Raw genomic sequence first — 14,368 nt, forward strand, 5'->3', positions numbered from 1 at the left:
ATAACCTGAAATCTGGTAATGTGATCCCTCCAACTTTGTTCTTCCTTTTCAAGATTGCTGTGGCTATTCAAGGTCTTTTTTGGTTCCATATGAACTTTTGAAGTATTTGTTCTAGTTCTGTGAAGTATATCATTGCATTGAATCTATAGATTGCTTTGGGTAGTATGGACATTTTAATGATGTTGATTCTTCCAATCCATGAACAAGGTATGTGCTTCAAAAACATGGAATGCTTCACAAATTTGCATGTCATCCTTGTGTAGGGGCCATGCTAATCTTCTCTGTATCATCCCAATTTTAGTATATGTGCTGCCACAGCGAGCGCTCATTAATGTTTCTATCTCTCTCTCTCTCTCTCCCCCCTCCCTTCCTCTCTCTCTAAAAATTTTTTTTTTAATTTTTTGAAATAAAAGTAAAAGCATGGCAGCATAGATAAAGGAAAAATAGTTTATTAATTTATATAAACATGTCTGGCTATCAGTTTACTATGCATCAAGCCAAAAAAAAAAAAAAGCTACATAGATTTTTACAAATCAGGAAAATTGGGTTGGTCTGACTCAAATATAGACTATTTGTAATAGCAAATACTGTGCATTACCATGCTCAAAATTTATTCCAGTCTCTTTGTGTTATCCTTCTGATATGGTAGCCTTAAGTATTTCCCCTCCCCCCACATTTCCTTGCAGCTATGGGTTCTGGATATGATTTAAGCTCTGCCAAACACATGCGCTCAAGACCTGAATTCAGAACCGACTTAATTGTTAAAGAGGCAGGGTGGGTGGTGTTGTTTGTGCTGGGCAGACAGAGCAGAAGTGGTATGGCAGTAGGGTTGGTACTGATTTAGCAGAAGTAGCTTCCTGACCATGGTAGCAGCTCCTTCAGTAATCCAATTGGACAGTGAAGTTTTGGGAGTTCATCCTGGTGTCTGCCTCCTTGGCACAGAGTCATCTCTTGAATGCTTCTGACAATTCTGGGGCCTGTGTAATAACCTGTGATACATCCTTTTCTACTCCAAACAGCTACAGCAGATTCTGTTCTCTGTAACTGAATCCAGATCAGTAGAATGATTTATATAAAGTTCAGTTTAGAGAGGCCCAGGGACAAGGAGACACTCTCCTTGGGCAATGGAGACTGCTGCTCAAAGTGGTCTGTGCCCTGGAAGAGATGACACATAATCCTCCAGTTCTGCAGAAAATGAGGCACATAGATAGACTCAGTAATGTCAAGCAGGAGACATGGTCTCTCACAGGCTGCTGAAATCCAAGTCCAATATGTGGTTGGGATAATGGCTTCAACTAGGAGAAATGTGCCATACGTAATAAAAGAGAAAACAAACAGAAGTGCAAAAATGAGCCACAGATCAGCTATGGTAAGGGATCTAACAATAGTTTTTTTGTCCAAAATTTACCATCTAATTGCCCATGCTATTCCTGAAACCAGTTACTAAGTTCCAGAGATTATGAGATTCTTATTAAAGCAACATGAAAAACTTGGACATTTAAAATAAGAGTAATGTTTAGCTCTGGCCGGTTTGGATCAATGGTAGAGCATTGGCCTGCGGTCCAGAGAGACCAGGGTTTGGTTCCCACTAAGGGCACGTACCTCGGTTGCAGTTTGTCCCCGGCCCTGATAGGGTCATGCGGGTGGCAACCACTCGATGTGTCTCTTTCACATCGATGTTTCTCTCTCTCTCTCTCCCTCCCCACTCTATCTGAACAAAAAATGGAAAAATGTCCTCAGGTGAGGATAAAAAAAATAAAATAAAATAAGAGTAATGTTTAAAGAAGGGGCTTCAGTAGGTCTAGTAAAGGGAAGTTTTCTGGAAGCCACTGATTCAACTTTCCATTGGCTCTTACATCTCTGCTATTCTCTGTGCGCCTCTCTCAGTCCATGACCAGTGGTAAAGCTGAGAGAAAAAAGTTTGAAATATGGATGTTGATTTGTGATTCAGCTGCTTCTCTCATGACAACTCTACCTCATACAGTAACAGAAAATCATTCATACAGACCCTGGACCTAAAGGAACAAGTATAGTCTATAAGGAAGCAGCTCTATGTTCTTATAATTATAGAATATTACAATTCCAGCTTTAAAAACTCTTTTTTTTCTACTAAAGGTCATTTAACTATAGCTAATGACATCAGGTGATAATAGAACTAATGTACAATAAATAAAAGGAAAATACCCTATGATAAGTACAAAGTATTGTACCTCGAAAGTGTTGGTCAATTACTCAAATGTGAAAAACATCAAGAAAAGTGAGTCCCAGTGACAGCTGTTGAAACAGTAATATAAGACCCAGTATCATCCACATAATAGTAATTACTAAATGCAAAGAAGCTCAACTTGTTTTATTTACTTAGGCAAAGAACAAATTCAAAATTAACTGTTTGCTTGAAACGTATTTAAAAGTTTTGAAGTCAGAATGAGGTTTTACAGTTTTTAATATACCCGTTTAATTTTATGCTTGGTACGAAGCCATCTACAACTTTCACAGGATATTAACCATAATCACCTCAGCAGTACTTTAGTGCTCAGTCATTTCTTTGCTTCTCAGGTCTAGAACAGCCTTGGTTGGTTTTGCAGAATTAGACATTCACTCTGAATACTCTCCAAAACCACATGACATAAACCCCAAGGTTCTGCGAAGAAGCTATCTGGATACGAAAGACACCTTAGCTGTAAAGGGGCTATCCTAAGTGAGATCACAGAGATGAGCTCAAAAATCAGACAGGACAAGTCAGAACAGATACACGAATACAAAAAATACCTGACTTGCTATTCAGTTTCTGATAGGCCTGAGGTAGCTGCCAGGGCTGGCAATGCTACCCATTGGTCAGCCAGGGTAGATTTTTTAAAATTTCCTAGTGAATTTACTTCTGCCATATTGGGTCACAAGGTGGTGGAGAGTTGGGACGACTCCTTCTAATCAGTAAAATAAGCTTTAGATCACCTGGAAGAATCTTTCTGGGAGCTAGCTAATTTATTTTAAAAGATTAAACTAAGGTGATTAACAATATTTATCAAAAAAAAAAAAAAAACAAAGAAATACTCCATAGAATTTTAGAATGATCACTCTCGAAAATGCCACTGATCTCTATTTCAGTGAGTATAACGTCTTATTTCAGAATTTCTTTGGATGTCATTTAAATATGAGTTCAAAAAATATGTCCTGGGGGTTGGGGGCTGGATGAGAAGACTAAAAGGATTAAGCAAGAAAAAGAAAAACTCGAGGCCACAGACAATAGCATGGTGATTGTCAGAGGGAAGAGCGGGTGGGGCAGGGAAAAGAGAGTAAAGGGAGTGTAAGTGATGATGGAAGGAGACTTGACTTGTGGTGATAAACACACAGTACCATATACAGAAGATGTATTTTAGAATTGTATACCTGAGACCTATATAATTTTATTAACCAATGTCACCCCAATAAATTCAATTTGAAAAAAAAAATGTCCTGATTACAATGAATATTTGATTCTCTGAAAGGAAATACCATTCATTTCATTTTTTTTTAATTCTTTCTTTTTTTTTTTTATCCTCACCCGAGGACATTTTTCCATTTTTTGTACAGATAGAGTGGGAGGGAGAAAGAGGAAGAGAGAGAGAGAGAAACATCGACGTGAAAGGGACACATCGAGTGGCTGCCACCCGCACGACCAACCAGGGCCGGGGACAAACTGCAACCGAAGTACGTGCCCTTAGCGGGAACCGAATCCGGGTCTCTCCGGACCACAGGCTGATGCTCTAACCGCTGAGCCAAACCGGCCAGGGCTATTTCATTTTTTTTTAAATCCCACAGTTACAAATAAGATTATTTTGGGTTTGCAATTGAGGGAAACCTCACAAATATTCCATGTTCATCAACTTATGAGTTAATATGTTGAAACTGACCGTGCTTATGTATAGAAAACAATTGAGGAGGGAATATATTCAGGGAATTTATAATCACTGCTATAAACTCACCCCTTCAAAATATAGAGTTTTAGTCCAGAAATAGGTCTTCTGAGGCAATATAACTTCCCAAGTCATTTCTCAGAACTCAAGGGTCTCAGAGGCCTAAAAATGGTTAATGATAAGATTCCATGGTCCATGAAACATCAAATGCTAACGACATTTTCAAACAATAAATGACACACAGAGGATTTGACAACAAGCTTCCACTTTTTAAACTTTGTTTCACTCTATTTAAAATTTTTTAAAGAACACGTTTAATAATTTTCTGAAACCTAAACTACCCAATAATGACTCCAGAAGCAAAATACCCACAGCCCACATCAAAATGCTTAAACCACGAAATCATTTTCACCAGAAGAAGCTCTGAAGGCTTTTCTTCAAAACACGGCTAGAACCTTTCTTTTCTTAAATCCAGCAAAAACGTATTATGCTAGTGATTAGAAGGTTTGAAATCTAGACAATTATTAACAAATTAAATTTTTTTAACCTAAAGAACCATTGAAATCCTTCAGCATATGGTTTCTAACTGAAAACCCGTCACTTAGCTATCTAAGTCTACTTAGATATGGGACATGGGCAAATGACCCATTGTTGGCCCGACCTTGCGTAGCTGTTCCCTTTACTCGGGCTGAAAAGAGCAATTAACTGAGTCTCTGACCCCATTCTCCGGGCTCTAACCCCCCCCCCCCCCACAACTTGCTTCAGTTGAGTGACTCAGAACATTGCTCTGGTAAAGTATTAACAGGATCAATTTTGAAGAGATTTCAGGACTTAAACTCAAAATTAGATTCAAACCCTGTCTTTGCTACTAACCAAATATGTGCCTCAGAGCAACTTACGTAATTTCTCTGGGCTGTTCCTTTGTCTTTAAAGTGGGGATAATCATTGCCTACCTCAGAGGCTGCTGAGGATTAGGTGATGTGATCCTGCAACTGCACACACAGTAGGTACATCAAATATTTGTTGAAGCTCGTCATGAATAATGACTTTTTTTAGTGCTTGATGTATCTTGGGCTCCGTCCTATGTGCTGGGAACACGGGGTAAGAAAGATATAAACAATCCAACCCCCAAGAAGCCAATATTCAAGTGGAGAATGTAGAGTAAAAACAAGTTAACAAAATAATTACAAATAATGATGTTTAAGGCGGAAACAAACAAGGGCTGAAATCAAACATACAATAAGGAGGGAGAAGGTCACAAAAGGCTTCTTTAAAGAAGTAGCATTTAAACTAATAACTGGAGGATGAAGGACTTGACCATTCAAATACAGGGCTTTGAAAACCACTGTGAGGAGTTTCAAGGGGAGTGAAGTGATCCCATTTACAAGAAGCACACAGGGCCATTTGCCCATGTCCCAGTCAGGGGTCCTGTATTAGTTCAGTTCAACCTCCCAAGTATGGAAGCCAAGGCTCCCCCCCACCCCACTCTACCAGGCATCTAAGAGACCACATCTCTTTTCTAAGCTTTATGTATACAGGTCATATCATTGCAAAAATAAATAAATAAATAAAGATCCTGGGAGTAGCCCTGAAATAAGCCAGAGGTTTGGGCTGATGGGGTGACACTCCTGCTGGACAATAACAGGCAAGACTGCTGACAAGCCAAATTCTCACTGAGCATTAGTGACAGAAACAGACGGGGGTGGAAAGTGCTAGTTCTATGGCAGCTGGCGGGCTCTAGTCAATGACTCAAGCTTCCACGGGGGTCTTGGGTGCTCAAACACCACCCCTCACAGCATGTCTTCCTGCCTCTGTGCCATAATGAGGGATCAGGGATCTTAAGGCTTTGGTCCCTGTGGGTCTAAACACTCCCTCTAGCCACAGTGTGCTTACAGGAAAACAAAGCACAGTCCTCCTCTGTGCAGGCCTCTGACGATATCTCTCTCTCCCCTTTGCAACACACACACCTCACAGCCTGTAGTCTGTACCTGTCTCTCTCCCCTTTGCAACACACACACCTCACAGCCTGTAGTCTGTACCTGTCTCTCTCCCCTTTGCAACACACACACCTCACAGCCTGTAGTCTGTACCTGTGAAAGTTCTTCCACGTGCCTCTCCTTCCTCCTGACTTTTTCATGGTAGACTCTGTGGACCCGTTAGTAGAAGCTAAATCATCCCCAAACTAGTGCCCCTTCCCTAAAAGACAATATCAAACCCTTCCAGAGAAGAAAAAATGAGACCCTGACATTTTCCTTTTAAAGGAAGCTGAACACTCAACATCCTTCAGCAAACATTTTCAGAGCACTGTCATGTCCATGTAAAATAAATGAGAGTGGGGCAGGAGCGAGGGGAGGGGGAGGGACAGAGCCCGAGGCTGCGTCCCAGATGAGAAATGAGGTGTGGAGTCAACAGATGACGAAGCTGGAAAGTGGATACAGTTGGGAGACATTTTTGGAGAAGCAATAAAAAGGACGTGCAGCTAATTTGGACACGGTAGGTGAAGCAGCAAGGAGGTGAATGATGATGCCACTGTCAGAAACAATTGAGGAAAGTCAGACTTTTAAGAAAAGTCTAAATTTCCTCCCTAGATGTGTTGAAGTGTTAATACTGAGTGGGTATTTCAGGAAAGCAGTTGAACATCTCAGAAGAGAGATCCAAACTGGAGATATGTATTGGGGAGTTGTAAATATAAAGATGTTTAAAGCCATGGGAATGGATGAGTCACCTAAGGAGAGTGTCGAGTGGCAGATAAGAAGCCAGGTCCAAGGCCTGAGGAACCCCACGGAGGGAAGTTAGGTAGAATCAAAAGAGCCAGGAACAGGCGTGGAGAGGAGGGAAGGACACTGAAGGAAGACGGCCACCATGTCCCATCACCCTTCCTCCACAGCTGAAGTATGCGTTGTTCTTCCACCGTTCCTTAAATGTGCAGGATTCCATTTCCTCATTTTTTTTCCAGTGCAAAGGAGGCATTTTTCTTTTTGTTTTATGTGTTGGAAAGTCTTTGGTTTATTTCATTTTTATATTTCTGTTTACTTTCCACTGGAAAGCTATTAAAATTAAAATAAACCAAGTTATTTTTATAATAACCTATCTGAACAATAAGGGGGTAGAAATTCTAACTTTTAAAGAAACCACTTTTTCAAGGTTGAATGAATTTATTGGATCCACAATATTTTTAAATCATAAACATTTCTCCAATATTTTTTAGATGGCACATAAGATAATAAAGAAAATCATGTTCGGCACTCTACCCCTACATGAAGGGACCTCATGTAGAGAAATATCTATACAAGAAGAATTCAAGCCCTGGCCGGTTTGGCTCAGGGGTTAGAGCATTGGCCTGCAGTCCAGAGAGACCCAGATTTGGTTCCTGCTAAGGGCACATACCTCGGTTGCAGTTTGTCCCCGGCCCTGGTTGGGTCGTACAGGTGGTAGCCACTCGATGTATCCCTTTCATGTCAATGTTTCTCTCTCTCTCTTCCTCTCCCTCCCTCCCACTCTGTCTGAACAAAAAGTGGAAAAGTGTCCTTGGGTGAGGATAAAAAAAAGAAGAAGAATTCAAGTAGCATTTTTACAAACTGAGTCTTTCCATAATCAAACCCACAGCAGCCATTTTCATTACTCCCGGTGAGAGAAGTCAAACGTATTATCGTGCAGGTTAATTCCATTCTACTAAAAGCAAAAATGTCCTTTAGAAACCATTGTTTCAAGGATCCTCATCTACAGAACTAGAAGAGGATAAAACACCTAATAAGGGTAAGATAAATAGCCAATATTTATCAACATTAAGCATGAAACACTGAATGTAATGTAAACTAAGATAAAACCATCACATGGGTTAATCTATAATGTGCCAACTAGAAAGTCTATTTCAATTTTGGGTTTTTGTTTTCAATTACAGTTTACATTCAATACTATTTTTGTATTAGTGTCAGGTGTACCGCATACTGGTTAGATATCACATACTCTACAAAGTGTTCCCCTCTAATATTTCCAGTACCCACCTGGCATTACACATAGTACAATATTATTGACTATATTCTCTATGCTGTACTTTACATCCCTGAGACTATTTTGTAATGATGAATTTATACTTCTTAATCCCTTTATTTTTCTCACCCATCCCTCCAAACCCCCTCCTATCTGGCAACCATCAAAATGTTTTCTATGTCTATGATTCTGTTTCAATTTTATTTATTTTGTTCTTTAAATTCCACATGTAAGTGAAAGCATATGGTATTTGTCTTTCTCTGACTGGCTTATTTCACTTAGCATAATACTTTTTAGGTTCATCCATGCTGTCACAAATAGTAAGACTTCATTCATTTTTATGGCCCAGTAATATTCCATTGTATATATGTACCACAACTTTTTATCCACTCATCTTAACAATGGGCCCTTGGGTTGCCTCCATATCTTGCCTATTGTAAATAATGCCACAATGAACATAGGGTGCATATATTCTTTTGAATTAGTATTTTGTATTTCTTCAGATAAATCCCCAAAAGAGGAATTGCTGCATCATAAGGCAGTTTCGTTTTTAATTTTCTGAGAAAACTCTATACTGTTTTCCACACTGGTGGCACCAGTCTGCATTCCTACCAACAGTGCACAAGAGTTCCCCTTTCTCCACATCCTCGCCAACATCTGTTTGTTGATTAATTGATGATCGCCATTCTGACAGGTATGAGGTGGTAGGTAACTCACTGTGGTTTCAATTTGCATTTCTCTAATGATTAGTGCCATTGAGCATCTTTTCATATGTCTATTGGCCATCTATATGTCTTCTCTGGAGAAGTATCTATTCTGGTCCTCCTTCCATTTTTTAAATTGGATTGCTTATGGGTTTTTTTGGTGTTGGGCTTTATAAGTTCTTCAAAATTTTGGATATTAACCCCTTTATCAGATGCATCATTGGCAAATATCTCTGGGAAGTCTATTTCTCAAAGATAAATACTTCTCGAATACCAAGTTACATTTAAAAAAAACACCCACTTAGTGAAATTAAAAGAAATCCTACAGCCATCTACAGCTTTTTCCCATAATACTTGACGTCCATTAACCAGTTATCTAACTGTATTACAGAGTTCTTTTATGCCTGTTTAGAATTCTTGAAGTCACATCTATAACTCCACCCTAGTGCTAGGCCAGGTCCTTCAGAGACCTCAGAGTAAAGGTCTATAATTCACTTCCATCGGAATTATCTGGAGGATGTGTCAAAATGTAGATTCCTACAGACTGACAAACCTCAAAAAGAAGGGGGGGGGGGGGTGGAGGGATTGGGAAGAGATAAACCAAAGAACTTTATGCATATATACATAACCAATGGACATAGGCAATAGTTTGGGGAAAGCAGGAGGGGGGTGGGAGTGAGAAGGAGGAGGTCAATGGGGGGGGGGGAAAGGGGGACATCTGTAATACTTTCAACAATAAAGATTTTTTTTTAATTCTTTAATATGCAGATTCCTGGACCCCACCCCACACATATATAATTAGTATGATATTTGTAAGGGGACACAATATTTGTAACAGCTCTGATAGGGCCTTCAAACTGGAGGTAATGAATCTAAAGGCATACATAAACTAAGAGTTATGGGCTGATATATTTTCTACTTACATTATTATTGGAAACTACTGCCATAAAATTGAACAAAGGGGAAAATGTCACCCTGGCTAAACCTCCACCTTACAACAGAAACAGCATATGACTATTTTATCCTCAAGTATTGTGACAGTACATATCTCATGTATTTTCATTGAATCTAAGTGAAAATTGGGGGATTTCAAAACTAAGAGACCTTAGAAGTTATACCTTGTGTAAAATAAGCTGAAAAAAAATATGTACCAAAGATATGTTAAAAACATAAAGGCCTGAACAATCACATGTGTTATTCCCATCATTTATTTAAACAAAAGTAAAAGGTTAATATTTAGCACCTCAATTTTGTTTTCATAATAAACACATTCATTACATTTTTAATAAAAAAGATTTTATTTCAAAGAGTAATTTTAAATATATGAAATATAAAATTATTGTAGTTTTACAAGTAATTTACTTTTGATCAATGCATGAAGATTTTACATCTATAAGTAGAAATACAGTAATATATTTTAAACAATATCAAACTATAATTTAAAATTTCACATATTATTTAATGGGCTTCTAAAATTCAAGCTCAAAAAAAAAAGAACATACTATGATTTTTATAAAAGAGATAAACTTATCCCCTCCCCCCCAAAAAAGTGGACTATTTTACATGTATATAGCCAATATCTTGTATGACACAAACAGTTCAAAATATTAATTGTTTACTTAAAACCATCTTTCAAAATTTTTTAAATTTCTTTTTTGTTACAGCTTCAAAAACATTTATGGCTGTGTTTAAGTCTTACAGAGACTTAATGTCTCCAATTGAAAAAAAGATGTCATATCCAATTTTCACCCTTCTAACTGATAATAATCATGAGTCATTTCTTAGAACTTTAGAACTTGGTCTTCAGATAACAGGTATGGACAGGCTGTGCCATTTGTACACTTCACAACCTGAGAAACATTTTATAACCATGACATGTGTAAGGACATGTAATTACTTTGATATCTCTTTCAATGTGTGTCAAGAAGATACTGAATGTGCGTTTTCACACAGAGCACTAATATTTGGGACTATAAGTTGAACAGCATCTCCTCCCTCTTTATTTACTCAAAGCTTCCAAACTATTACTTCCATCTGAATAACAGAAATACTATTGGTATCCATATATTTTTAGATGTCTCAGAGAGTAAGAGGATCATTATATGATCAATCTTTTACATCTTTGGTGAATAACTGTGTTCTATTTAGAAGAACCATCATTTTGAAAACATCACTTGCAAATGGAATTCATTTTGCTACTATGTAGGTAAGCAATGATAGCTGACAGATATCAGGAAAGCTCTCTCTATATTTGATGGTCTATAGCAATAACATGGGTCTGAATAAAGTATGCTTTACTTAGAAAATATCTATTTATTAAAGTTACAGGGGAAATATTGCAAATTAATAATCATTTGGAAGCCTAGCAGGTATGGCTCAATGGACTGAACATTGTCCCAGGGACTGAGTGGTCCCATATAGATTCCTGGTCAGGTCATATGACCAGGTTGCAGGCTCAATCCCCAGTGTGGGGTATGCAGAAGGCAGCCAATCAATGATTCTTTCTCACATCAATATTTCTCTCCCTTCCTCTCTTTCTCTAAAAAATCAATAAAAACATATTTAAAAATCTTTTAAAAAATAATTTGGAAAAATTAAGTTATCCTTAGTTAATTGTCTCTATTTAGTTAGTCACATTATGATATTGGATATAGCAGTCCCTAACAAATTATATATAGAAGCCTCAAGCAGTTAACTGATTCCTGCTTTAATAATTGAATTCTGAAAGAGTTTCACAACATATAATTATATTTCTGAAACAGCACAGAAACCCAAAACGCAGAACAAGAGAAAATGACAGAGGCCTTCTGAAAACTTTTAGTGGTGCCAGTGAAATGGTATGTTTTAAATACTTACAGGTATGATTTTCCTCACTGTAGAAGCAGAAGGGCAGCCCACACTATTAGACCGTGACGACTGAAAGGAGAGTGTGCCCCTTGTGTGCACTGAGAGTCACCAAAAAGCACGACGTTCACAAATAGACATATTTTCAGATAAGGGAACAAGACGACATAAAGAAACTGACCCTGTTATCAGTTTAGCAATAGAGGTGAGAGATGAAGACATTTGAAGGAAAAGTCTATTAGTCTTAAAGCACCTGTGCCAAGTTGAGGCCCTTAATAATGATAACTGCCCATTTAATGTTGACTATTACAGTTACTGCTATACGTGGGCATCGGTACCTTACACACCAAAATCCTAGAAAGATCGTGGTGAGCACACTCCCTATGTGAATTTGAGATTCCATAAATCACAGGAAATCCACACCAGGTGTCAGTTTTCATGCATGCCCCAAAAGGAAGAAACAGACATCCATCAATAATAAACAATGACTTGTCATTTCAAATCTAACTTCTAGTGCCAAGAAATATGTTTTGTTGTTCAAACTAAAATGTTCCCATGGGCTTCCTAAATCATCCAATAACTTTCCCATCCCTAAAAATATTAGTTCTTTTTTTGTGCATCCTTCTAAGAGAGGTGATGTTAAGAATTAATAGTGCTTTGAGGACTTCAAAAAAAAAAAAACATGAAACAAGTAGCAACAAACTATAGCCTGTGCTGTATCCTATTTTCAAATGATGGGCAAGAGCAATAAGATGATTCACATTCTATTACTTTTATTACCCATTAATGACTAAAACAGCTTCTGTGCATGTTCAGATTAATGAGGCAGAGAGTATCATCTACGTACGTGAAGGGGAGTGGATGGCAGCAAAAGTAAAACTGCACCAGAAAACAAGAATTATCTAAGCACTAACCCAGCATGAAAAGGGAACTACTTCTAATTTCCTAAAACACATCCCTCCCAGGTTATCATTTCTGATTTCCATGGTAGCACATGGCATTTTCCATCTAACACTTCAGAAGAATGCATGGTCATACCAGGCTCTGCCTTATTACATGATCTATGTTGAAACCACTGATTTCCATTTCTCTTACTTTTGGAAAATGTCAAATGAAAGTGATAAGACCATCATTTACCCTCGATTTTCTCAATAATGTAAGGTTTTAGAAAGGGTCTTTTAGAACTCTAAAATAATAGTCTAAAATATTTTCTCAAGACTCCATTCTTTATTTTCACTTGGGGTGGAAGAGGAATCTATTTCTGACAGTTTCTCCTCTAAAGTTTAGGGGGCTTAAAAGATTGCTCTTTCACCCAGAATGTGTTCTTAAACATAGTTATTTTCTGAGTAAATCTCTTTCAAAAGAAAAGTTTTACAAAGACTATAAAAAGTTTCCCTGGAGTGCTTATAAAATAGAGTAGGTTTGGGTGGGGAAAAAAATGATATTTTAAGAACTGTTTTACAAAAATCAAGTGTCAGTGTCTTCTACACTACCTGCCCTTTTCACCCTTCTTCCACATGTGCAAACAAAAACACAGCATAATAGATTTCAACAACAGGTTTCAAGAAGCAAAGCTGCAATTTCCAAAGGAGTAACACATAAAAGTCATTCAACCCTTGTTTTATAAAGAGGGAAAGTAGACCATAGACCTCAACAGGCTACAGAAATCTTCCTCCCCTTACTCAGTGGATTAAAAATTAAAACAATACTTCTAGACCCACAGTAGGTATAATTCACATTTCATTTCCTGAACATTTTCTATTCAAGCTAGTATAACCAAATGAAGGTGCTATGAAGCACATCTTATGTCAATCCTAATTTTCACGGCATTAAGATTTTGCAAAAGAACTACAAAGCTACTGCAATCAACTACTTACATGTGAAAAACAAAACATGGGTATTAATGGGAAGCAAAATCATCTGTCTAGAAATACTCCCTAAAACTTACTTTAATAATAACTTTTGAATATTAAAATCAACCAAATTTTAGGTAATTTATCTTAAGCATACTATACATTCAACTGCATTAAAAAGTACCCAGAAATCAAAATTAAATTTCAAAAAAAAAATTTTTTTAATGTATTCCTTATAAATAAAACCAAACCAGAGTCTATACAGTGTCTAAAAGCAGATCCTGCAGGTGTGTTGTTTTTTTAAAGGAACAGTGGATCATTTCTGCAGTGATGGACCATCCACATCATAATCCCCCTCGTTTGGCATCACCAACGGCTCCCCAAACATCAAAGACAAATTCATCGGGGAATGCAAAGTCTCCAAGAGTCTTGTCAAGTGCCACAGCGAACTCATCTGGATTGCCTTTGTCCTTTCCAGCTTCAAATATTGTGGTAGCTATCAAAAATAAAATTTAAAAATTATTGATGTATGAGACAGCATCAGAGGACTGAGAAAAATAACACCAGAAAAACTACTTTCTAAAGCAGCGGTTCTCAACCTGTGGGTCACGACCCTTTCACCCGGGCTCCTAAAAGCACCAGAAAACACTTATTTCCCATGGTCTTAGGAGCTGAGACACCGCTCCTCTATCCGTCTCCAGGCGGGCCTGCCCACATGCAGATACGCCCACATACAACATGAGGAACTGTATTATAGGGTTGCAGCAGTAGGAAGATTGAGAACCACTGAAGGAAGCATGCATAGATATCACATATTTCTAGTACAAATTAAAACAATAAGATACTCTCTGTCATATAGCAAGGTAGCAAAGGCATTCTTTTTTTTCTTTTTTTTTTATCCTTACCAGAGGACATTTTTTGCATGTATCTTCAGGTAGAGCGGGAGGGAGAGAGGGGGGAAGAGAGAGAGAAACATCGATGTGAGAGAGACATATCAACTGGCTGCCACCCACACAACCCCAACCCGGGCCGGGGAGAAACTGCAACCAAGGCACATGCCCTTAGCGGGAACTGAACCCAGGAC

The 14,368-nt window shown here is 38.0% G+C and overlaps 1 protein-coding gene and 1 non-coding gene across 2 annotated transcripts in view; both read right to left on the reverse strand.

Annotated features, from left to right (window-relative positions):
- Nucleotides 1–218: 218 nt before the first annotated feature.
- LOC118627308 lies at nt 219–325 on the reverse strand. The gene has a single exon (XR_004959072.1). It is a non-coding gene; the product is annotated as a U6 spliceosomal RNA (small nuclear RNA).
- Nucleotides 326–13,586: 13,261 nt separating this feature from the next.
- GIPC2 (GIPC PDZ domain containing family member 2) overlaps nt 13,587–14,368 on the reverse strand; it is an 88,962-nt gene continuing 88,180 nt past the window's right edge. The window contains exon 6 of the mRNA XM_036256868.1: nt 13,587–13,780. Within this exon, the coding sequence (XP_036112761.1) occupies nt 13,629–13,780 (152 nt within the window). The 3' untranslated portion in view covers nt 13,587–13,628. The remainder of the gene's footprint in view (nt 13,781–14,368) is intronic.

The sequence above is a fragment of the Molossus molossus genome, unplaced genomic scaffold (assembly GCF_014108415.1).
Source record: "Molossus molossus isolate mMolMol1 unplaced genomic scaffold, mMolMol1.p scaffold_m16_p_12, whole genome shotgun sequence".
In the NCBI taxonomy this organism is placed as follows: domain Eukaryota; kingdom Metazoa; phylum Chordata; class Mammalia; order Chiroptera; family Molossidae; genus Molossus; species Molossus molossus.